This window comes from Calonectris borealis, chromosome 2 (genome assembly GCF_964195595.1).
Source record: "Calonectris borealis chromosome 2, bCalBor7.hap1.2, whole genome shotgun sequence".
NCBI classification, from domain to species: Eukaryota; Metazoa; Chordata; class Aves; order Procellariiformes; family Procellariidae; genus Calonectris; species Calonectris borealis.
Window position 1 is genome coordinate 47,865,474 of NC_134313.1, and position 25,594 is coordinate 47,891,067.

General features: G+C 43.2%; 1 protein-coding gene across 5 annotated transcripts in view; it reads right to left on the reverse strand.

Annotated features, from left to right (window-relative positions):
• MAPRE2 (microtubule associated protein RP/EB family member 2) overlaps nt 1-25,594 on the reverse strand; it is a 100,578-nt gene that overhangs the window by 48,248 nt on the left and 26,736 nt on the right. The window contains exon 1 of one of the 5 annotated variants that reach the window (XM_075141903.1): nt 9,846-10,056. The exons of 3 other annotated variants lie outside the window; for them this stretch is intronic. In XM_075141903.1, coding sequence (XP_074998004.1) covers nt 9,846-9,964 — 119 coding nt within the window. In that variant the 5' untranslated portion in view covers nt 9,965-10,056. Of the gene's footprint in view, nt 1-9,845; nt 10,057-25,594 lie in introns of those variants that run through there. One more of the 5 variants, XM_075141906.1, reaches the window with a different exon arrangement.

Below are 25,594 nucleotides of genomic sequence, written 5' to 3' on the forward strand. Positions count from 1 at the left end.
CTACATATAAGTGCAGTTAAGAAGGTAATATAACCTGTGCTGCAATGTGAATATTTGGTTTCCTCAACCCTCTCAATGTTGCTGTAGGTCATGCGACAAGACAGTTCCGCACCACTCCCTGTAAAAGCACGTCAAACTAAGCGCACATCTGACAGTTTAAGAGCTGTGCTTATAGTTAAACATTTTCTGCAGATTAAACTTATCAATAATGTTACTATTTTCCGCATGAAAAAATATACAATTCATTAAAAGAAGAGGGAGTAATTTATCAGCTTTTAACTTCAAGACATAATCTTTAATTGCAATGTACATGATTAATTTTATGACATAGCAAAACTATCCCTTTGCTCTACTGTGTGTCTACGACCTTTTGGTCAACCCTGGGTACTAAATTGCAGAAGTTGCTCCCAGTGATTTAGAGAATGCAATATGAAGTAATTAATACATTGCAGCAGCAGCAGATATATAGCTTTTGCAAGAATTAAGCTAGAAAACAGCTGAAATTGATGCAGTCAAACTGAGACTGCATACACACATTTTTCTTTTCCATTTGAAACCTTTGATGATAGGATGATTTCACCTCGGCGGCAGTACTAAATTTGTTGCCATATGATATTCCATTCACTTTTAAAGCGCCTGATTTCATGACTTTGTGTGCTGCGTTTTGAACTCAAGAGCTGTTTACACCTATTAGAGTTGCAGAATAGGATCATAAAGTGACTCGGGTAGGCGGGGAACTCCAGAGATACCTGCTCCAACCTCCCGTTCACAGCAGAGCCAGTAAGACAAGGCTGCCGATGGTCCCATCTAGCTGAGTTTCAAGTCTCTCCAAGGACAGATATTTCACAGCCTCTCCAGGTAATCTTTTCCAGCGTTTGACTATCCCCACTGTGAAAACTTTTCTCCCAATATCTAAAGCCATTTTTACTGATGCAGCTGCTGACTGCCATTGCCTCTCATCCTCTCCCCGTGCACCTCAGAGAAGAATCCGGCTCCACCTTCTCTACATCCCCCCCACCATAAGACAGCTAAAGACTGCAATGAGATCTTCCCCTCTCTGGAGCTACCTCTTCTCCAGGCTGACCAAACCCAGCTCACATGCTCCAGCCCCCTGACCATTCTGGTAGCCCTCCGCCCCACTCACTTCAGTATGTCGCTGTGTTTCTCCAACTGGAAAGGCCAAATTCGGACACAGTATGCGAGATGTGGTCTCAGAAGCACCAGAGGGGAAAAATCACTTCCCCCGAGCTGCTGGCTACACGCCTGCTAATGCAGCCCAGCATGGGCTTGGCCTTCTTCCCTGCGAGAGCGCATTGCTGACTCATGCTCATCTTGTTCACCAGCACCACCAGGTCCATGTTGTATAGCACTTTAGGAACAATTAGAGAGGGGGAGCCTAAGGTAGTGGAAAAGAACACCTCACCTTATTAAAAATAGAGCTGCTTAAGATACAAGGCAGTTCTACAGCATCCCCGTTGCTGTGAAACTCATTTCACACTTGGGGACCACAGATGAAAAATGTACATTGGAGAGCCAAACTTCTGCAGGCAGAAACATATATTACAGGAAAAAAAAGAAAATACTCCTTATGCCTCCTTGAGTCTGACAACTGACACAACATGAATATGCTGACTGAAAACAGTGTTTTCAGATCCTGATTCAGAATCTACATCTTATAGAATCATAGAATCATTAAGGTTGGAAAAGACCTCTACGATCATCGAGTCCAACCGTCAACTCAACACCACCACGCCTATTAAACCAGGTCCCTAAGCGCCTCATCTACATGTCTTTTAAATACTTCCAGGGATGGTCACTCAACCACTTCCCTGGGCAGCCTCTTCCAAGGCCTGACCACTCTTTCAGTACAGAAATTTTTCCTAATGTCCAGTCTAAACCTCCCTTGGCGCAACTTAAGGCCATTTCCTCTCATCCTCTCGTTATCTTGCATAACTTTGAAATATTAATATGGACAAGGAGTGATATTGACCCCAAAAAATAACTCAGTAAAATATAATTAACGCCATTCTGCATAACAAGGTTTCCAACAGAACGGCTATTTACACATGAATGCTGTCCTTTTAGGAAAATGTATCCCTTCTATTCAACCAATTATCATTTCACTGCCACCATGTTCTCAGCACACCATGGTCTTTCTGTATACGAAAGCTCCCGCGGGACTTTCATATCACTGAGTTATGTACTCCACTTCCATACAAACAATTACTCACAGATTCTATAGTTATTTTAATAAGCTATGATTTGTATAACACTGAATCCATAAGTAAAGCAAATGCATATTCTACTTCAAATATTTCAGTGCTTCCTACTCATGATATTCCTGGACTAGCTCCACAGAGATTAACCTTAAGAAGCGAAGCATAACCACCATATAAAATTTGGCTAAAATGAATTTTCATTCCCCCAAAATTGTTTAATACATATTGCCAGCAAGCCCTTCCGAGCATCAACACTGCATTCCAGAGTGACAGGCAAGAATTTGCATTCAAGTGCATCTCTGAGTAATTACAGCTGCTTGGGTAGGAAATCTGTATGGTACTAAGGAACCCTGCTGTAGGGGGGGATGTTTACTTGAGTTATTCCTAAAAGATAAAACTGAAATCCACAGATCTCACTAACTAGCTCTCAGGGTTCCAAATTGCCAAGAAACATAATATTGAAAATAAAACCTCTGAAACAATACACACAACCATATGGAAAAACGGGACATACAGCATTGCTTTACACTATACCATCAGAGCAAAATAAGCTATTCCTTTACTCTGTCAACTGCCACAGAGGAGAAGAAGGGCCTGTTTTACACAGAAGAAATCCCAAACTCCAAACTGAGAATTTTTCAGTTTGCATAGCTTGTTTAAATATTGTTCCAGATCACTCTAAGCTTCTGTTTAAATTCACACCAGCTCACACCAATGCTTCTGTCCTCACCCCTCCACCCATGCAGGACCCAGATTCACAGGCTCCATCTTCCATCACCTCACCCATATTCCAAACCCCTTCCCTCCCCCAGTCAACACGAGTAAGCAATGCAAGGCGGCCAGAAGATCAAGACCACGACCTGCATGACATATTCCTCCCCAAGCAGAACGATTTGGCACAGTTGTAGGATTTCCTAGGGAAGCTACATCCTTAAGTCTCGACTCACTGATGAATGTTTACATTTCCTGTTTGGATAGCATAGAAAAAAAGCCCAGATTTAACACAAAGCACCCTTCACTAAGCATGGGGCTCTATGGGAAACAAGAAATCATTTCAGAGTGGTTAAGCTGAGCCATTTAATGGGTGTGCTTTCAGTATACAGTCTTCTCTATCAAATATTTAATAACTTAGTATACCATCAGAAAACTAGACAAACTTCTTTCAAAATATCACAGGCAAGATTTTCATTTTGAATTAAATATGCGATGGCATGAAGACAACAGAATTGTGTTAAAAATAAAAAAGCCACCACTTTTAAAACCCCAACAGTTAAATGCATGTTCAGTAAACTTTTATAGCTGATATTCCCCTTCCCCTCCCACCTAATTATAATGAAACAATATGAAGAAGATGCTTTATCGGTGAGTCAGGCAGCAGAGATCTGAGCAAGATCCAAACAGCTACGCAGTGCTCAGCTAACACCATCCACAGAAGAAACACGGATGTTTTCCATTTATGTTCCCTAGCACCGATACTGGAAGCGAGCGATCAGTGCCGCTAGCTGGAGGCCAGGATTCAGGGAGCGAGGAGGACGCAAGTATCCGAACGCTGCCCCGGTGCAGCGCGAGTCTTGCTGCTGCCACCGCCGCCGCCACCACGCTTACGCCGCGCTACGGCCTTCGTGCCATCCCGCTCAGTGGTTTGTGTGATTGAGAACAGATGTGGCGAGACCACTCGTTTTCAATTATCAAACAAAGGCTGAAAGTTGCATCTCCAAAATGAAAAGCTGGCACACGATTTATCTTTTTCCTTACCAAGCCTTTGCTATAATTAGCTTTGGGCATGAGGAAGGAGAAAAGACTGTCAAATTAAACTAGTCTCCCCCCTCAAGCCCCAAAGCCAAAAAACTCTGAAGGTATTTTTAAAAATACAAGTCACTTGTTCAAATGCCAAGGCTTGAAATGTAGACCTACTACACTTATTTTTTCTTACGGCCTCCCAAAACAAGTTTTATATCTCAAAAGGTTAGACCAGGTATGTCACCTGGGAGAACATTCCTGTGGTCCAGGCCTGCCTGTCATGAGGTAGCTGCATCTCCCTCAAACTAGCCATTCGTGCAGTAAAGGAAAAACTCAAAGAAATAGCTTTAATCAGGCTCTCTTGGTCCACAGCCCCACCTCCAAATCACCTTTCTTTCACAATGCAGCATATTCTCCAGTGCCTGTTTTCCAGGGAGGCTAGATTGAAGAAACTAGGCAGAAGCCAAAATGTCTATATCTAAAAGTGACAGCATCAGGTTTAGTTCTTGCATATCCTAAACTCGCTCCTTTTTTGTTAGTATGCCAGAAACACAGTGCTGTTGCTATGCAGCTCAACAAGGTAGTTTAAAAAAACAACATACCACACAACAAAAACCAGAATGCAGCCTCCCACCCACAGGATGTTTCCGAAACCCACGGAGGCTGGGTGCAAATTCGGTGTACTTGGACCTTTTTGTCGAGAGCGCTTGGGTGCACGCTGAGAAGATGGTGCTGTCTGAAAGTTACTTTCATTTCCTTACACAAGCTGGCTTGTCTGTGGAGTGTTGTTTCCTTGTTTTTTCCCCCTCCATAAAGCTATGTCTCTCTTAGCCCCTGATTTTAACAAATACCCTCAACTCCCAAAACATTGTAAAGATAGTTCCTTCAAGGAAGATCTAAATCCCAGTCAAGAGAGGTAGCCCAATAATGCAGGCACAGACTATCTAGGCTTCAAACTACTGATGCAGTATTGAGCAGAGTCACCCTCATAACCCTCCCAGACATTTACATGCACTCACACGTGATTCCCAGTTATCTTCAAACAGTTTCACCCTGTACTTTTTGAGAGCTGGACCTGCCCAGCAGAAGATACTCACCAAAACAGCTCTCCCTAGGCAGAGCACTCCCTAATCAGAAAACAAGATTAAAGAAGAGCAGCAGCGACAGGAAGCCAGCTTTATGAAAGTGAAAGAAGAGAAAATAGAGGGTACCTAAGCTCTCAGGAACCAAGGAAAAATTTCTGCATGGTACCTCTTACGCCGGCTAGTAGCTGCTGGCTGTAAGTCATCAGGATGGTCTTATCTTGGGTAGCTAGTAACTATCTTGTTGCAATCCAGACGCTTGACAGACAAGGGGGTTATCACAAATACCACTTTTAGAAAAGCTCAAGCCAAATTTATGGGGTGTGATTTATGTTTCTTTTTTAAGCAAACATTTATTATTGCCTATCTCCTGCTTCCAGTGAAATCTAGGGCAAAATTCTCACAATCTGCAATAGGGGCAGTTAGGCCAAGAGCAAATGCCTCTGGAAATAATGTTTCAGTTACTAACATATTAAGTAGCATTTGCTTTGACTAGCATTTACAGTTTCAGAGGATGAAGACAGTCATGCCCATCTGTACTATGAAGTGAGAAGACAACTCACTGCTTTTACTCTGTATCTTCTTCCCAGCTCTCACCAAGAAAAGTTTGGACCTTAATCTATTAATTTTAACAACACAAATGATCTTTTTTACTTCAGTGGAATTACCTGCTTACCATATCCAATGGAACCTAATTCTAGAGCAAGAAACGCCTTCTGCCCGAGTAAGGCAAAGTGGTAAGTCCGGCTTTTTACCCTGAGTAAAGCTGCAGGCGTGTGGAAGGCACAGAGTGGCCGGAGACAGTGGCAGGGACGCGTCCTGCAGAGGGAAGGATGCTCTCTGCCGCGCGGGGCCAGCCCGCCTCCGGCAATTCATCGGGAGCTGGGAAGGCAAAGACCAAAACAGATTTTGCTATAACGTAAATCTCCACTTTCGGCGTGGAAGCTATCAGCTCCCACTGTAGTAAACTCGGACGGCCAGACACACTCTGTAACGCCCCACACTTTATTTCAGCGGCGGGTGAGGAAATCACCGCTTCCGTCCAGCTTTCATTATTATGGGCTGCACCGTTGCACATGGGCGGCTTAATGATTTCTAAAAGTAAGGCGACACTTAGGAAAACCAAATATTTAAAACAGATACCATTAGAAAGGTACATACTCACAGAGAGGAAAGGGGTTTTTTTTTGTTTTAGTTTCTTTTAGCTTAGTGATTTGAAGAAAAATAATCAGGAAATTAGCAGCACATAGATAAACCAAAGTTAGGCGTGGTATCCTGCAAAGGAGGGTACAACAGTTTGTCCCTTTTAGACTGGAGTGGTTTAGACTAGGTTTGCCATTCAAACCTGGAAATATTCAAACTTGTTGTACAGCTGGCTTTTAAAAACACGATGAGGTGATCAACCACACAAGATGCCTAGAGTCTGGCAAAAAAGCACTGCAGACATGCCCTGCTTAAAAAAAATTCTCCACACAGCTGTTGATTTGGTTTCTCATTGAATTTTTTCAGTCGTCTTTGAACATACAAGTAAAACTATCATTAAATGTAATGCCGTTCTCAGAAATGAGCCCAAATCTATTTTGGGCCAACAAAATGACACCTCAGTTCCAACCAAAATTTAAAGTCAGTCTCCTGATCCGGAGTGCTTGAAACAGCATTCTACTAGAGAAATACAGATTGATTACAGTTATTTACTCTGAAAGGTAACATCTCCCTGTGACTACATTCTATGCCAAAGTGCCTGGTTTCCTTTTACCAGCTAAGGGAGGCTGGATGAGAAACTTAACACCTTGGGCCTGTATGTCCCAGTCTGCAAAATATTACATGTCCTTTGGAAGACTTGGGAAAACTATTTGTGGCTTTGCATACAGAGCACATGGTTGGGACTCGTGGTACAGGTTCAATTCCCTGCTGCGTCCTCAACTTGGTGGATAACTCAGGGCAACTCCTTTCACGTCAGCTTCCTATTCTGCAAAATGGTATAAACTTCACCTCTTTTTAAATCTGCTTTGGGAGTTGGATATCAAATCTTTGGTAGGAGCTGGTATTTGAAACAGTAAAGCTTTTTTTTTTTTTTTTTTTAGGTCTGAGAGCATTAAACAAAAACATCTAAACTGGTAAAGACAAATTTATTCTGGTCAACAAACACTAATTTTTATGAAACACAGTATGTTAAAAGTGAAAATGAGAAAACACATTTCTGATATTACAGGAGAGAGAGAAGTGAAAGGCAAATACTGAACCTCTATACATATGGCAGGCACAGTTTAACTTAAGAGCAAAGCTGCAGTATGCAGAAGTGTATTGCGAGCAAAGTACGTACTTCTAGATCTGTACAACTGCTGATCTGATGTCATGCTTCAGGCTGTGTTTAATGACATATTTATTCCATATTTCTAGATGCAGATGGAACAAACCAGCCCAACAATCAGAGACATAGCAACTTGATGTGTCATATGGTGAAGTTGTACAGGCTGTAAGTCTGCTTCAAAGGCAGCATGGCACCAACAGTCCAGCGTGGCAGTAGGCATATTACTGATGGTATTAATCGGTTATATTTAGTGATCTCCTGCTTCAACTCAAACTTAGCAAGGACCAGATTAGCCTAGCTATTAAATATTTTTATGGAAGTTAAAAGCACATTATATTCCAGTATCAAGGAGAAGTTTCACCAGTTTTCCATTTTCTTTAAGGTTTCTTTCTGTTATGGTTGACATTTACTTCACAAAGTACCTAGAGCTACAGATTAAAACAAATCATTCCCCCCACTAGAGAAAGAGGGAAGCAACAGATTTGGGTACCGTGACTCTGTAGATCAGGAAAAGAGAACCTAAATAGGATTCCCCAGTGGATATTTTTATTTGTGCATTAAAGGTTTATTTTGGAAAAAAATGTAATTGGATTATTTATTTACTGCCCAAAAATAACATTAGCATCAGTAGTTCTGCATTCCTTTATATTGCTTTAGATACGGATACAAAGGGATACAAAGCTCTACAAGACTAAGGAGTACTCCTCTGGATGAAAGGCTATTCAGATGCAGAAAAACTTCAGTTTCTGGAAAATTGGGCAAGTGATATTTCTGTCATCATGTGCTTAACACAGCAGCCTCGCAAAATGTCTTTTCTAGACATAGTTCAATGTATGATATGACAGGCAGAAGGACAAGAAAACTGACTTGTTGATGGCTGTAGAAAATTACATAAAAACATATTGCAAAAGGATAATGGAGAACCCCATTCAACAGAGGTTTTCCAAAGAACCCTTCTGAAGGAAAGCAGTGAGAGAGCAATCAGTAGCACCTATGTTAGAATAACTAAACATAGATGCATGATAATTAATTTCAAATCTATTCCATATTTCTCTTTAGGTGCATGATGGAAACACAGCTTTCCTCTAAAACAGAATCTTGTACTGCTCAGCTGAAATTCAGATATACGAAGTGAGAGCTCCAATCTTTCTGCAAATAGAAATAGGTCTTTACAAAAGCAATGTTGCTACTTTGTGCTAAATGTGTTCATCAGGGTTTCATTACACAAAGTATCAATAGATTCAGAGAGAGGGACAGACTAAATTTTGTGCTATTCAATCTCCAACACATTTCACAATCACCTGTCAGTGTGTGATCAACAATGAGATCCACTGTTCAGGTTATTAATGGTCAGCTATGCCGCAGCAGCTCTGTTATTCCTCAGCAGAAGAAAAAACACTGTGATTTTCTTCAGACAAACAAGCCAAGTCATCCACATTTGTTTTCATCTAATCGAGCGTACAAGTCGCCACTTTAGTCAGATACTTGAAAGCAGCATCATTTCCTGCTGTTCGAAAATGAGCTTTAAGGGGCGTGTTCTCTGCAGAGGCATTGCTTGCTGTCATCCAGGCAGTATTTAAAATAACTGTATATTAACATAAGGGGAGCTACTGGCCGTATCAGCACCCTTCGAGTCGGCAGCAAAGAGCACATAAAACCAGTTGCGTTCCGGGCTGCGCCGCGACCCTTATCAAACAATGCAAACAATTTTAATGAGCTTATCTGCCGGAACATATTGTCAGAGATGTTAATGCAGAAGCGCTGCCAGCAGCGCATGCCAAGCGATTCATCAAAAATGCCTACAACTGCGACAAAGGACGGGCCCCCCCAAAATGAAAAACGGTAAATAAGCACAAGATGGGGCTGGCTCCGACGGCCGCGGCGGGCGGGGGTGGCGGATGGAGCCCCCCCCAAGCTCCGGGGAGGCTGTCACCCCCGCCCCGATGAGCGGGGGGTCGCTGTCACCCCCGGACCGGTGCGCCGGGAGAGGGGGCGCCCGTCCCCCCGGCCGCCGGCGGGGCACTGCCCGGCGCCCGCTGCGGTCTCCCGGCTGCCGGCCGGGCAGGGGCTGCCCGCGCCCCGCCATCCCCGGCCGCCGCCTCCCGCACGGCGCCGCCTCCGAGCTCCGCAGCGAGGTGCTGCGGCTCTTTCCAGGGGGAGCTGGCTGCCTGCGCGGGGCTCGTTCTTTCCTTCCTTCCCTCCCCCCCCTTTCTTTTTTCCCCCCTTTTTTCCTTTTGTTTTTTTTTTTCATTTTATTATTTTTAACCGCCTTTCTTCCGCCCGGGAGCGGCGAGACCCCGCAGACATCCCGCCTATTCACCAAACGCTTTCCAGCCGGACAATGCCAGCGCCGCCGCAGCCCCCGTCCGTCCGTCCGCCCGCGCCGGCGGGCCCAGAGGGGGGTGGGGGTGGGGGCTGCAGCCCGCTCGCCTTATGCAACCGCCCCCCGCCCCGCAGCCCCCCCGGCCGCCGCCCCGCTAACCGCCGCAGTACCTGTAGGAGCGCTCCCCCCGCACCGTGTGCTTCCTGAAGGGGATGATGGTCCCGTTATCCTGGATGATGTCGTTATTGTTCTCGCCATTTGGGGACAGGGCTTGGGTCGGTCCGGGCATTGGCGCTCCCGCGGCTCCGCAGAGCCCCGCGCTGCTGGTGTGCGGAAGGTGGCGGCAGCCGACTCTCGCCGCCCGCCCGCCCGCGCCGCGCCGCGCCGCCCCGCCCCGCACGTCAGCCCCGCCGCCGCCGCACCACGTGACCGCCCCTCGCCATGGCAACCGGCCGACTCCGCGCCTCGCCTCCCTCCGCGCCGCGGCCGCCCCGCTGCGCCCGGGGAGGGGAGCGGGGAGGGTGGGCGGGGGGGGGGCGGGCCGCGCCGGGCCCGCTCCGCCCCGCGCCCCCACACAAAGAGCCGCTCGCCCCTCGCGTGTGCGGGGGGATCCGTGGGGACGGCCCGAGGTGTTCGGCGGTTCCTCCTCGGTGCAGGCAGACAAAGCGCGAGGGGCAGCCCCGCGCACTCGCCGGCGGCCACACCGTTATCCCGCACCGCCGCCCCCGCGCGTCTCCCTGCACTGGTGGGCGGCACAGGAACGCGTCCTTCTCCCCTCCGGGAACGGGGAGGGGAGCCGTGCCGTCCCTCTGCCCACCTCTCCCGGTGACAACGGCAGCTACGATTTCGCCCCGGTTTTACGAGAACAAGCGAGACCCGAAAGCCCGATGCCTCATCATCCCCACTCTCCCTCCCCTGACACCTCCACATCCCCCGCCCTCCCCTGACGCCAGGGAGCTATTTCGGGCTCAGGCTTTTGCAATGAGCACGAAACAAGCCCCCACAACACGCTGCTCCGTCACAATGCCCAGGTGGCAGCAGTGCAACGCGAAGAGGGAAGCAGCGCCCGGCCCCCCTCAGCATCTCCCCTCCGCCTTGGTGTGCCGGGGGCAACGGCCATCGCCGCCGCACAAAGCCTGCCCTCGCCTGCCAGCTCCACTGGCCGCAGCTCGCCAGGACAGGTTTTTGTGTTTAATACGGTAGATGCTTTATTAACAAGAAGGTGCATAAATATTAAACGGTATGAGAATACAAGGATGTCAGAAATCATGGACTCCTAATCATAAAAAAAGCATAAGAATGTCTAAGTTCATTGACGCTATTTTTTTCCTGTTCCTGTGTCCGCTACTCCGCCTGGATTTCCACCCACCCTCCCCACCCACCCCCAAGCACCAGGATGTCCAGGTTACCAAGCTCTATATCCCTGCTTACAGCTTCACTGGAGAGCTCAGTAAAACACCTGCCAAGCTGCATTGCACATTTCCAGCTTTCTCCTGCTCTCAGAGCAGAGAAACAGAGAAACCATTTGATGGCACGTCCTTTAAAAATCTTGCTTGGGTCAGAAACAAGAAGGGAAAAAACCTGCCAAGGCAGCAGCACTGAACTGCTGGCACTGCTAGCTCTGTTAGTACCACCGTTCACACAACCCCTCATCTCTTCCTCCCCTTCATTTAAAAGGGTTTCTTATCCCTCCTCCCCCAGTCCGTTTCCCTCTGCATATCTCTGATTTCTGCATACCTCCCCTTGCCTAAATAGCAACGTCTTTCAAAGTTTGATGTTAACCACAGAGCAATGCTGGTCATCCTCAGAAGCAGAGCTGAACTTCACCGTGGTAAAACCTACCCTCATGTCCCAACAGTGGATCAAAACTCACTCATTCACCACATTAGAAAAACAAACTATCCAACTGTTTACAAATTGTTTTCTCTAAACAGAAACCAGCAAAAGTGACTATAGGCACAGTCTCTAAACAGCTCTGTATGACCTCAAGGCTGTTAAATGCAAAAGAGCAAAAAATATTTGAGCAGATCTACCAAGGTCTTAAAAAAGACAATGCCCCCAAACCCAATTCTCTTTTAAAATGAGTTTTAAGGTGGCAGGTCAAATAGAAGCAATGTGAGTATTTCTAATATGTTCTCAGAGGCTGATATTTTAATAAAACGCAAATGTTCTGAAGTATGCATTTGATCAGGTTTATCTCAGACTTTTTCTGCATGAAGAAAGTGATTTTATGAAATTTTAACTAATCTTTATCTAACCTTTCAGACTGAAATGACACTTTGCTGAAAGCTCAGTTTACATGATTATACTCATGATATAGACTCTGGATTCACAGAGAGCTTGTAAGGTGAATACGATCAAGAACTAAACACCAACTGCACAGCACTTGGACCTCTGAGAAACTACTTGGATTTAAATCAGATGTATACACTAACACACACACAGAGCAATCTCTAACAAAACTCAAATTAGTCTGCCAATTTGCCACGGTCCTCTGAACACCAAGACAGGAGGTTTTATTTATTCTTTCTGCCAGGTTTTCAAATATACTCAAATTTCGCTTTCAGTAACCAACCTATGGACATTTGCAGTTGACATACTTTACTGAAAAATGTTCCATTCATCTGGCAACAGTAAACCCACTGGAGAAAGTTGCCTTTGAGTCTTTTTCAAAACAAGCAACAAAATACATTCTGCTAAAAAGGCCAGTAAGTATCTTAGTAACACTCAAGAGCATGGAGAAGCCAGAAATGCTACATGGTGACAGAATATAAAAATAATCTATAGCAGGTCTTTAGCTGCCAGACATAACCCTACCTGCTCTGCTAGGCAGCGAGCAGTAAAACACTCTACCCTAACTTGTAAAAATATTTTTATTTCTTCACCAGTGGCAAAGAACAGAAGCTTCTTTATTGAGGTCTCCAAAACTGTTTAAAACATGTACTGGCAAAGCTACAGGAGAGAAGCGCAGGTGAGGACAGCACAGCAGCCTCGCTTCAGACCCCTTCTTGCCTCTGCGTTAGGATTCAAGGTCAGAAAACACACACTACCGCAACGCAGTATCTTACCTTTATAGAGGCTGAGCCAGGCCTCGGCAAAAGAAGCTTGGCGCTGGTTTTCAGAAAGCACGTGCTCCTTCGGTTGATCTAGCACAGTCTGGGGGGCACAGGGTGCAATATGGATTCCATATGCATGGCACTCCCTCCACTTACATCTCTGTTTCTGAGCACTGCGTGGCCCACAAACACAACTCTCATCTTTACGTGCAGGAAGCCACCAGCGTCTTCTTCCCACTTTCATCATTCTCAGCAAAGAGGTCTCGGATATGGATCCAACGACACAGAACAAGAAAGAGGAATCTGTTGTTGTTATTAAGTGCCTGTGCATCTGTGCTGCCTTTATAGATTTTACATGCAATAGGCATACAAACAGAAAAGCAGCTTGAAGAATAAAATGTCAGCATGGTGTTGACAAAAAAACCCCACCTATGGTATGTTGAAAGTACCGAAATCTAGTACTCACAAGTGATATGCAGACTGAGCAAAGCAAAGAGCCAGGAAAGCGATTAATGCCAAAGGGTGAAATTACAAAACCTGATGTAATAGATCTTCAAGTACTGAGAACCACAGAAGCAATGGCTGGAAGGGACCTATGGAGGTCATCCGGTCCATTCTCCCACTCAGAGCAGGATCATCACCAACACGAGATCAGGTCATGTTTGGTGACATGATCATAGCCTAGCCAAATATTGAAAGTCTCCAAGGATGGAGATGTCTCATCCGCTCAGGGCAATCCGCTCCTGTGCCATGTTAGCCTGCTGTTCCCCATCTCCCACCCGATTTTGGCTACAAGGTGATCCCACAGAGAATACAGCAAGTCCCAGGTGTGCTGAAGATGAAAAAGGACCACCCCACCCCAGCACATGCATTTCAGTACTTTGATTTCTGCTGTGGTGAACTGGAGAGAGCGAACATTAGCGAGCACTGCAACAGGCCTAAACATCATTCTCCAAAATCTTGTTGCTCCTTCCTCCTCAGAGCTTTCATTTTCAGTTCCTCTCTCCTGACTTGCTCTAGGCTGCACTTACTGCAGTAAAGAGGCCATGCAGGGTAATTTATAATGCCTGAGTGAAATCCCCTAAAAGCCCAAAATGCAGTGTTAGAAAGACCTCAGGCGTGCTCGAGCCAGTATTTTATACTAGGCAGCTAATGTAGAAATCAAATATGAGTATTTTAACGCTAACAAGAAGTGACCAATGCACAGTCTCTGAAAACAGAGGTGATGGCCATGCTAGAGACTTCTGCTGATATATTTGTCAGAAGATTAAAAAAAACAAACACAGTTTTAGGGAGCTTTGTATGTCACATAGCCGAAGTATAAATACAATTAATTATTGCAGAAATTCCCCACTGCTTGGATAACTTGGGGCAGGGGGAGGGATAGGGGGTGAGATCAAGAAAAATGCATTTAACCCTAGAGTGGCCAACGAGCATCCGTCATCTCTGACACCTCTGTTCATGTTCAAGTTCGTAAAGGAATCAGTGTGATATTCCTTGCACTGCTCTCAGAATACACCTCAGCTACAACTCCAAACTGTAGCAAACACCATGCAAGCATAATTATTTTGGCCCAGGTACTTCACTTTTCAGAGGAGTTTCATGAACACTCCTGTCACAAGTACAGTTTTTCCACTGGGAAAGAGAATGAGAAAACCGGATTTTGGGCAAACAGTTAGAAGGTAGCAACAGCTTTTGTAACGCAGCGGTCCTGATCAATGTCTGCTTTTCTAATTTAACTATTCTTATAGTCTTCCTTTAGCAGGATGAAGATTAACAGAACTCTGCAAAGCAACAGATTTACACTGTAGAGCAAAATCAAAGTTATTTCTAGCACTCAAATGTGCGTGTTTATCAGAAACCCATGCAGAAACAGGATCTCCCTGAGGGAGTTGGCCAACAGTGTTTAGATTTGAAAATAAGTGAATAAAACAAATCAGGAAGAAAATTTGGGAAGAGCTAAAAAAGTTACTCTGTTCAGTCTTGGGCACATCTTGCTTGTTCAAGGAAGCCCCAATTCATTAAGGTACATAGACATACTTTATTCCCAGCATGAGTAGATTCAGTAAGATGGATTATAACCATGAGCATACTTAATTAGGCTGCATCAGAATCAGCCTAATTTCTGATAGTATACACCATGAATAAAAGTTTCATCTAATAAATTAAGAACAGAAGGCTTAGGAGATCCAGATTTGCATGTTATCTACGGGAAGTAGAAATGAGGTATCTGCAACTGCATGTCTATTAGAGAGCACTGGCTTGCGCCAGCCTAAATTAGTGCACAGTTCCAACCTGTAATGATAACGTGTTACACAGAAACATCCATAAAGGAATTAGCAACAGCAATGTTACTGAGACGGTGAACATATATCAGATATGATGTGGCGTATGATAAGTTTCAAGCTGACCTGGGTTATGCAGAACTCCTCACATACTGTCAACCACACCGATCAGCCCAAAGGAAAGCTCCCACTGTGGCGCAAAAATCACTTCAAGTGAAAATGCAAAACTATAACTTTATAGACTTTCTTTATTTACACAGCACTGCATAAATTCTCCCACCTCCATCCCATTACTTCATTCTATGCCTTAAATTTCAGGGCGCATTGCATTTAAACTCACCATACCAAACAGCAAATGATGATTTTGTCAGGACAAAGAAACACTGCATGAGTTTTAATAAAACAGCTACTTATCACTCCAGACATCCTGTAGATAAAGAATGAGCTTCCCACCCTTAGGGATTATAGTGTTGCCACTTTAAGCAAAGTCTTGATTATTTGCCTTCCCTGGAGAGAGACAGATAAAGAGAAAGAAAGAGAGGGCTGTCCCAATTACACAATGTGCATGGACCACATCCCTATGAGGTAATTCAAGTCTATTTTTAAATATACAGACATATTTATATTTCAGAGGTCACATTTAATATTTTAAGAAGTGTTCTGTGCCTGTGAGGAAGAGTAAAATAAAAATTGGGGTCTTTGTCAGCTAAGCATTCTTGAAAATTTAGCCTAATAAGCTGCAAATCCAATCTGACCATTAGCGTATGAATTCCTCACTAAAGAGAGAGGTCTTGAAGAGCCACAAGACCGTGGGTGTTCTTCTTTAAAAAGGCAGCAGCTACCTTTTATAGTTACTGTATAAATCAAATAGAAATCAGAGGATTATTTCAAGATTCAAATACTGTCTACAAAACCAGAGGGGTTTTTTTTGTTCACAGAAACAGGATTTCAGAAACCCTTGAATAGAAGAGATATTTCAAGACTAGTTATATACTTTTAATATTAATGGTTAGATTAAAATTAACAAATAGGTTTAGTGGACATTTATTAAATCCAACCCTTTCAGGGTTTAGCTAAATCCAGCTGTTTAAAAAAAATTTCCTATTTAGAAAGAAACACTCTCCAGTATACATCAAAGGATTCTGTACTTAAAACATAAGAAGTTCACACTGAATATCTGAAACATTTTTATCCAACACTTCCTACACAACAAACAACTCCAGTGAGAGCAGGAAACACTCAATGAAGGATGCTTCCAAAGACAAGAAATTTTTACTTCCATTAACTGCAGACCAAACCAAAATTTTGAGTTCTTTAGTGTCTGTTACATTTGTGTTCAGTGATATCCACTGGGCTATAGCAGAGTTTCAGGCACACCTTGGGTAGCTGCTTTCATCTGAAAACCTGCAAAGGGAGGCTGTGATCAATAAATGCTTGAAGTAACAACTCCTCTCTCTGACTCTGCCTTTAATAGGGATTGAAAGGAATTGAGGCAGGAGGCTGGCTCATGGCTCATTCACATGCATTTACATGGAATTATTTGGCTGGAGCTCTTCTAGATTTACCATCGCCACTTCCATTTACAGCGAGGTGTTAACTACTTTTCTAGGCTTGTTTTGTCAGAGTTCAGATGTAAAGACTACGAAGGGCCAAACCAAAAACATTCAAAATGTTCAGGTAGTCTGGATTCCTAAACTTTTTCCAGAGAATGACAAAACTTTAATTAAATGAAAGTGAGATTCGTGTTCTAGAAGAGAGGGATTTGTGATTTTCAGGTTTCCATACAGTACATCTTATAACTGTTATTATTGGGAAAAGTCAGAGCTTCAGACATTCATATCCTAAACAAAACCAATGAAACAAGTTATAAATGGTAAGAGCCTGGAAGTGTTTGGAAATGAAAGAGTAGAAGAAAAATCTAGCGTTTCTTTATATATTTTCAGCTGTTGAGGAATCTTTGGCTTTCTTCTGCCTAAAAAGACATATCTGGAAAAATGCAGACAAGTGAAAAACCACACAGGAGTGGACAATCTACCTCTCTGATGTTCCTTCTTACATTCTACACTGAAAATATCTGCAATATCCTTTGAAGGCATTTCAGTCTAATACGATATCTTTCATAAAAACAACATCGGGGTATGGGGGAGGACAAGGAGCAGCTTTGCAACACCATTTGACAAGGTTTCTAACATGAAAATCCGATATGGTTGTATCCCACACTAAAGTGATACCTTATGGGCAGATGATGACTTTCAACGTTACTTGTCACATTACTCTGCTGAAAACTTGACTTGGCATTGATATTACATACTAAGAACTAAAGAACAGTTAAAAAAGGCTCTTGGGATCAATGATTCTCTTAGTATTGTACAACAAGAGTTGTGAAGCTGATAGCCATTTGATTTGCACATGTTATCCAAGTAATTTAATGCCTCACATGACTATGCAATACCTGCATATAACATAAGGAGAAGTTTAAATGCTTTGGAATGATTACTGGCTAAGATCTGTTCAGCATTCGGCGTTGCACCTTGTCCAGTAACACCATTACAGATACTGAACACGTAAAGCTTGCACAGGGTTTATAACCCATCACAAGGAACATGACATTTGTCAATGTTTACCAAACTGTCCAAGACACTCACCACTGCTAAAAAGGAAGGGAGAAGGCTGGCACAAGAAAGTAATGGTTCCAGAAGATGGTCAGTTGAGTTTTTGGGTACCTATTACTGAATCAAAAATGCTTCAACCATTTTTGGTTGATATTTTTGGTTTGAAGCTGATAGAAAGGGCTGGATTATTACAAACCAAGATTCGAAGGGGTTACTTTGTCCCAGGAAACTGTTAATTAAATATCTGTCCTCCCACACCCAGCAAAAAGCCAACATAAACATTATTACATACTCTAACTAATGTGAAAGAAATACAGACCGTATTCATGCCTGACCGGGATAAAACTTGCATTGCCAAGTCATTCAGTAGTGTGTGAGTGTTTCCGCGATTGCAAACCCTGGCCCGAGAATCCTGTGCCTTGCTGCAAAACACTCTACAAACAGTTTCCTCATGTCCTTGCAGCGTACTACAAATCATTCTCCTACAAAGCAAATGCGTCTCACGTGCCCATCAAATTAGCAAATGCCAAGAAGTTACACAGAAAGCGGTGTGCTTTTCTGGTTGTATGCTGCCTGCCCCTTCTCTTGGTAACTGTTTTTTATCTGGGACATTCATAGAATTTTACAAAAACTAATTTGTCAGCTTCCCGCATTTTACCAGTACAGAAACAGGCCACGCTGTTACGACCAGCTTCCCCAAAACGCTTGCTGTCACAAGTCTGTGCAAGCGTCCTCTGCTTCCCCCTCAGCACCACTACGGTGGGTCCCCATCCTTTCCTCCCTGGTTTGCTTCCTGATCCATGCAGTACTTCCAGCTCTGCAGCTACGCAAATCCTACCCCTTTTCTCCATTGCCACAACTAGATGAGCTCAGGATCCCTTTTATCTCAGGATTTCTTCCACACCTGAGGTTTCCCCATTGTTCTTTCTCCCATTCTTTCCCACCCTTCCTTTGTCAGGCATAATCTTTTCTAGCCTTGGGCAATTTCCACTTTCCTTCACCAGCCACCTGCAGAGAACCTGGGTCAAATTGGTTTCCTTCCCTCAGACAAAGTCCCCGGCATACCTATTGTCCGGCTGACATGCTGTCGTTAGCTAATTACGCCTCATTTCATCCAGGCTGAGAGGAATGTGCTACAGTACTTGCCTGCTAAGGTGCATGCACGTTCACACGCAGCCATCCCAACAAGTGACACCTGTATTTGAGGGCTGCATAACACCCAGAATTCGCACACCTCGTGTGACACATTGCTGTCATTAACATACTAAAGAGCTGAAACCCCTGAGGCACCTCGGCACCTCTGAAAAACTAGGTTGCAAGGATTTGCTTGCGATCAGTAGCTCACAGAAAAATCAAGGAGTGCGTCCTCTTTGGGCTAGAACAAATATATGTATTGCACACAATTTTTTAACAGAAAAACAGTTTTACCATTCAAATAGACTTGCTTGTAGTTATTTCGTGCTCATTACAGGCCAAACGCAAGCATCTGAGGCACTGTTCTTTACTTTCTGGTAATTCCTTACACACATGCTTTTTAACTTGCTTTTAGGTATTTAGATCTGTAACAGGCTGGTAAGTAATAGTTACTATTTGCAAATGCTAGAGCATTTGGGAGCAAGAAACTGTTTTTCTAAGTACAATTTCATTGCTACTTTACACAATACCATTACTAATCATGAAGTTTTAGTTTCCTCATTTATGGATGGAAAACAGATTTTTTTCCAATGGCAAGTCAATGTTCATTATCATCTCAGTGTTTATCCAAAGTCTTTATTAATAGAATAGCCTTCCAATGAAGAGAAAAAATAATTTTCACAGACAGCTTTAACCATGTTACACTTATGTTAGTGCTCTGAATAAAATAAAAAAAAAAAAAAAGATTTGCAAACTGTGTCAGGAAACTTATCTCACTGACAGGTATTCCCTAAGAGGACTTTTGGAACTTGACATATTAGACCAAGTTTTGATGAACACTTTGAGCCCTTTATTAACCTAGTGCTGCAAATGCTTTATTTAGATACTAGCACCCTACAGAAAGCTTACCAAGCACTTTCTGAAATCCTGAAGTTTCAAATTAGCCCAAAAATGTCCTTGCCTGGTTGTTAAGAGGCAAAGCTAGTTGGGAGAAAGCTACTGCTGGCCTGCTTTAGTGGAAGATACATCTGCTAACTGCAACACACACAAATACTGGGGCTTGGGGAGGAGAAATGAAGAAGCAAGAAAACTTGCAAGCAATGTACAACAGTAAATTTTCCTTATAAAGTCATATTAACGACTTTTTAAAATCACACCTAGTAATTAAATTAATAGTACCACAACTGCTGCCATAAATTAGTGGATCAAATGTGATACCAGCTGAAATACTGCTGTGACTTTATTTTATTTTATTTAAATGCAGGGAACAGATGAAATGTAATATAAAGCTCACGCCCCTACTCTAAAATAGAGGGAGTGCCATTAAAAATGTACACATCTCCATTCTGAGCAGACAAGAGCATACAGAAAGTGCATGGTCTTACTGAAAAGATAAACAGCTGGATTTACTTGCTTCCATTAACCAATGACCCACTTGTCAAACATAAGCTGTAGATTTAAAAGAGTGATTACATGAAGCCTCTTATATTAGACAGAAAAGATCCTAGCTACGCAATCAGACCAAGTCTGAAAATCCTTGAGCGCAGTCAATATTGTTCTTTTATACAGACACAAGGTGAGGACCAGTTATTCTTTTTAAAACGTACAATGTAATGTAAGGGTGTTTCCTACAGTGCTGTTCAGAAGGTGTTTATCCCATGCAGCCCGCTCAGGTCATTAGCAGTGAGCCAAATCCAGGCCTCGTATAAGAGGATGAAGCTCTAATGGAAGCCACTGCATAAACCTTAATGTGGGGGCACTGCCAGCTTCCTTCTATGAGGAACGGGTATTCATAGAGAAGTAAAACTGGTGCTCCCCACACTAAATGGTAACCATGACATGTACCTGGCCTATCTAATCACTCAGAGAGGATTTTTAACAGGGGCTGCGGTTGTGCATACTTTGGAGGCAGATCTCTTACGGCTCGAGCCAGCTGCCGTCGACTTTGCCCATGTGTAAGCGTCTCCCACCACATGCCTGTTTCTGTGCCTGCTCCAGTCAGGTAGGAACAAGTGTGCAAGACTATACAGATGATTACAACATTTGGGCTTGAGTGCAAGACCCGAGTTAAAAACAGGAAACGTATTCAAGGACAAATTACTAGGTCCCAAGACACTGAAAACCTCTAATTTTGCCACCTTGTATTGTAACGCAACAGCAGTGCGCGCAACAGTGGCCTTCCTACACTCTACCTAGGGCTAAACAAGTCTCTAAGAAGCCATTATTATAAGCAACATTTTTACTGTAAGGACAACTTATAAAATTAAATGTGTGTGCTTCCACCTGACCTCACTAGCGTGCTGTGCGCTGCCAGCGACTCATGCTTTACTGTGACTCAGTATATAGGGTGATTTTTCTAGAAGCTGCAGATCATGGAGCAATTTAATTATACAAGAATCTCAGCAGTCAGCTAATGAAAACCAAAGTTTCCAGCCCCAGTGATTGCAGAGAAATATTGGAAAATGCTGATACTTGGATTAAGAAAAAATAAAACAAAAAAACCAAAACCACAAAAGCCAGCAACAACCAAAAAACCCTCCTTAAAAATAAGTGCAATATTTGAATTAGCTTTTTTAAGCCTTTCTTTACTCTTGGGCTCCTAGCAGGCACGGTGGGTTTCTGGGAGGCTGTCCACCCCCTGGATTTTACCCTGAGCATGGCAGCTCAGCATCTCAGCAACTTTAGCAGCAGTGTCGGAGAGGAGGCCAGCTGAACCATGCAGTGCCTACCTCACCACAGAACAGGGACACACGTACTTCATAGTGAAGAAAGTACAGATGGAACACGGCCATGGCACTCTGAGCTCCACACGCCTCCTAGCACACCCACCAACAGCATTTTGGTTGCAGCTCAGTTCTTTGTCATATTCCTCAGCAGCACTTGGGGGTCACCACTCTGCCAGCCCAGCCTTCTCTTCCCATCTTCCTTTTACACTCCACCACCTGCCTTCCTTTCTCCACCTCTCCTCCCTTTGCCCTTCCTTCCCTAGATGACATCTAGAGCTACTTACCACTTCGCTGTTAGCACCTTCTGGACATTAAAGCAATCAGCAAGTGATCACACTTGCAGTCAGTATTGCAAACAGACTAGCAAGACACGGACTACTAGAAAAAGATCCTCTGTTTTCCTAACAGATCCAGCCTGACGGCAGACTCAGGACGACTGCTCAGAATCAGGGTAGGTCCTGCGCACATTTGCAGGATTATATTTATAAAATCTAGAAACTGCTTTGAAAAATGACACAGTTATTTTTATAGCATCTGGGTGTACTACAAATACTTGACTTATCTGACAAGGATTAATTTTTTTTTAAGGTCCTTAAAAAAAAAAAAGGATTTTTTTTGCTGCTGGAGCAAAACTCAATCATTACTTGAATCATCCTTTAATAAACGTTCTCCAACTTTTAAATGAAGCACATTTGATAGGCAAAATGCAGAAGGCAACAAATGACAACTAGAAATAAGGGTATCATTCTTTTTTTATATTATTGTACATAGTCATGGCTTCAACAGTCATGGCACAAAGTAGCAACATTTTGTAACCTCTGAACAGTCATATTGTGTATAAAATGAAAAAAAGGCTTCTGTAACATTTTGAGCACAAAAGGTACTAGTGGCATGAAAACAGTGTCTTTTCCTCATTACAGTAGAAAATGAGGTTTCTATTTAATAAAACCCCCAACCACAAGGCTATGTGTTTTTGTAACTGTGAATGTATGTCAGTGCTGTTGACAGCTTCTGCGTTGGAAAGGCTCTCATTATTAACTCTGAACAAAACCACACGTTATCTTTTGAAAAGCAAAGTTATGCTCCTCATGAGTCAGCCGCTTTGCTGAGCTCCTGTGGGATAATTTTTGGTATTGGGCACTGAAAAAATAAATATCACCCCAAAGTTCAGAATATGTTCAGACAGCACCATAAAAGGCTATCCAAGCTACCCGATTCCTAAGTTAAGAAGGGAACGGGGCTGGTGAGCACGCAGCCATAAACAAACATTCCACTTCGGTTAACTTTGCTCTCTTAGGTTCAGGATTTAGGTCTCCAGTTTTCTCATGTTGGATCAAAACCAGCTATAAAGCAGCTGTGTCCTATGCAGGAGTGACTCCTAAAGATATGTCCTCCACTGCATGTTGGGGGACCTTGTGTGTTTCCACAGAATGAAAATGCTTTCGAAGCACTCCGCTCAGCCCAGAAGTTCACCTATTTCACACTTCTTCAGTCGTTCGGTTGAAGGTACAAAGCAGCCCTTAGGGAAGTCAGGTCTTCTTTGGTCGACATTATGGGGACCAGTTTGGGGAAACAAGCAGTGGGGAACTGAGTGAGAAACAAAGTATTTTATTCTATCTAGAAGTAGTATTTTATTCTGCACCAGTGCTGGTGCTGGGAGGTAGGGAGAAAGAAGTGAGAGGAAACCCTTCTTTAGTCTGCCTGGTTTAAGTAACTATATGCACCTTTAGCATGAATTTGTTTCTGTGCAGGGAAGAAAAAAGCTTATACAGGCCTTTGTGTTCAGATCTCCCCTGAACACTTCATGAATTAGTAGTTTATCATACAAACATACTTTATATACATGTGTATATACGTATGTTTAATATATTTGCTTTATCTTCCCCTATCTCAAAATTACTGAAATACAACAGGTAATTCCTGAGCTAATGTTCCAGCAGAAAACAGACTTGCTTTCTAATATTAGGGTGTATTGTAAATGTTTTAGTGATAATACATCGAGCAAGGAATTGTAACTGCCAAAAGCCCCCTTACCTGCATCTCGCACACAAGAGCGCCTGATGTGAGAACTGTAAAATTCTTTGGATGTTCCAACATCCATCCCTCATGTTGTTGTCCATATAACTTAACTCCATGAAAAACTACACCCATTTGTCAGACTCAAAGGCACTGAAACCCGACTGGAAGGTTTCCCAAGCGAAGACTAGTATATAATAGCATGTTACACGGATTTGAATTTTGCAATTGTAATAGCTCAGCTAATTCTCTAGCAATATAATGAATCTCTGGCATTAGAAGGTTGATAGCTAGATCTTTATTTTGACATATAATAGGCCATAAGGACTAAGGGATTTGGAGAGGAAAGGCTACACAGCAAGCAGCAATCCGTGGGGAATACGCTGGAAAGCTGTGCGATGCTTCACAGAGAGGGTTACTCATTGCAGGAAATCTGCACGTGTCAGATAAGTTTCTATTAGACAGGTAGGATGCAGTCTGCTTTTATAAATGTCCATTTGGTGGCTGCGCACTATCTCAATGCTCACAGTTTTCTTTAGATTTCCTGTTGTTTCAAAGTACTTGTGACAATGCCAGTATAACCACAGTGACGAAGCTTGACTTTAAGCAGCGGCACCTACTCCGTACAAGAGTATATTGCTTCATCCTTGAGGCATACAAGCCTCTTTCAGCTCCAAATTATAGACTGTTCTTCTCCTGAGAATCTCCAGGTACGCTTGAGCCCTGCATATCTTCTAATTGCTCTGAAAGTAACTCTTCTCTCGCAACCTGATGAATCTGAACTCTGTGACTCCTCATTTAACTCTCCCTCTCCCAGCATCAGTCTATTCTCCTTACCTGCATCTGCGCCAGAGAACACAGGCAATTCTTGTATTTCCCATAGAACTGACCCTGAACAATTTGTCATGTCTGTCGTGTATCTAGAGAAATCTTTCTGCAAACATATTTAAGTTTTTTTCAGGGCATTAAATAACTTGAAGGAAATCCCTAGCTTCACTGTGAAACAAGTCTTTAAAATAGCTCAGACAGACCTTTTTACTTTTAACTACAAAGCACAAACAAAGTATCAGCGCAAACGGAGATGCCTCCTGCATCCAAAGTTAGAATTTATACACTGTAACAGCTTTTCAAGCATTAGCAGAAATATGGTGGTATGTTTCAAAACGGAAGTTCTTCATTACGCAGCCCTAGCATCATTTCAGTGCTACGCATGTTTTCCGCACCAGCTATGAATAAAGAAACCCCACACTATATTGCAAACCGCTAATGCTGCAGCACGTTCCTTGCCAAGGGGAAAGGCACATACAGTATTCAGCACAGTACGGTGAGCACTGTCAATAGTGAATCTGCTCAAATAGGAGGCTTATTACTGGGTATTCTATGCTCCATTTTGGCAACAGTGAAGATTTCTTGTTTAATAGCACAGATGCAGCAGCAGTGATACCAGGGGAGCAAGCGATGGGAACAGCAGGAAGCCCAGATCTGTTCCAGGCGCATCCTTTCCGAAGGCTTTCTAAACATTGCCACCTTGTGGGCCTCCTTTCTCTTGGTATCATGGATCTCTCCACTCTTCGCAGGTGACTCCCTGCACGGATTTCACAGATGCCAAGCTGGAGGCTGGACAGTTTAAAGTAACATCCAACTCGGGTGGGATGCAATTTAAACTCCCATAGTCGGGGATTAAAAAAGGGACAGCACCTTACAAATTCTATCTGATATTAATTACTAACCCTGTACAGTGGCATTTTGTGGAGTTTGCTCTTTTTCCACTTAACATTATGGAGGCAGCACTAATAATGTGCAGAAGAGCTAACATTTAACAAAACAAAAGCAAGAATAAAATTTCCCAAAGCTCCCAAACAAAAGGGGAGAGAGAAGTTAGATTCATTGTCCACCTTTAGTTTTACTTTTTTTTTTTTTTTTTTACTTCCGTTCTGCCAGCATTTCCTTCTTACTCCAGTCAAAAAACCAAATTATTTCCAAAAAGTCTGTGGCATCTAGTTTAGATTTCATCAGTTCTGTTTCATGAATTAATAATTCCTGATGACTTGAATCTATTAGTTACACAGTCAAAGATGTTGCAAAGGAAT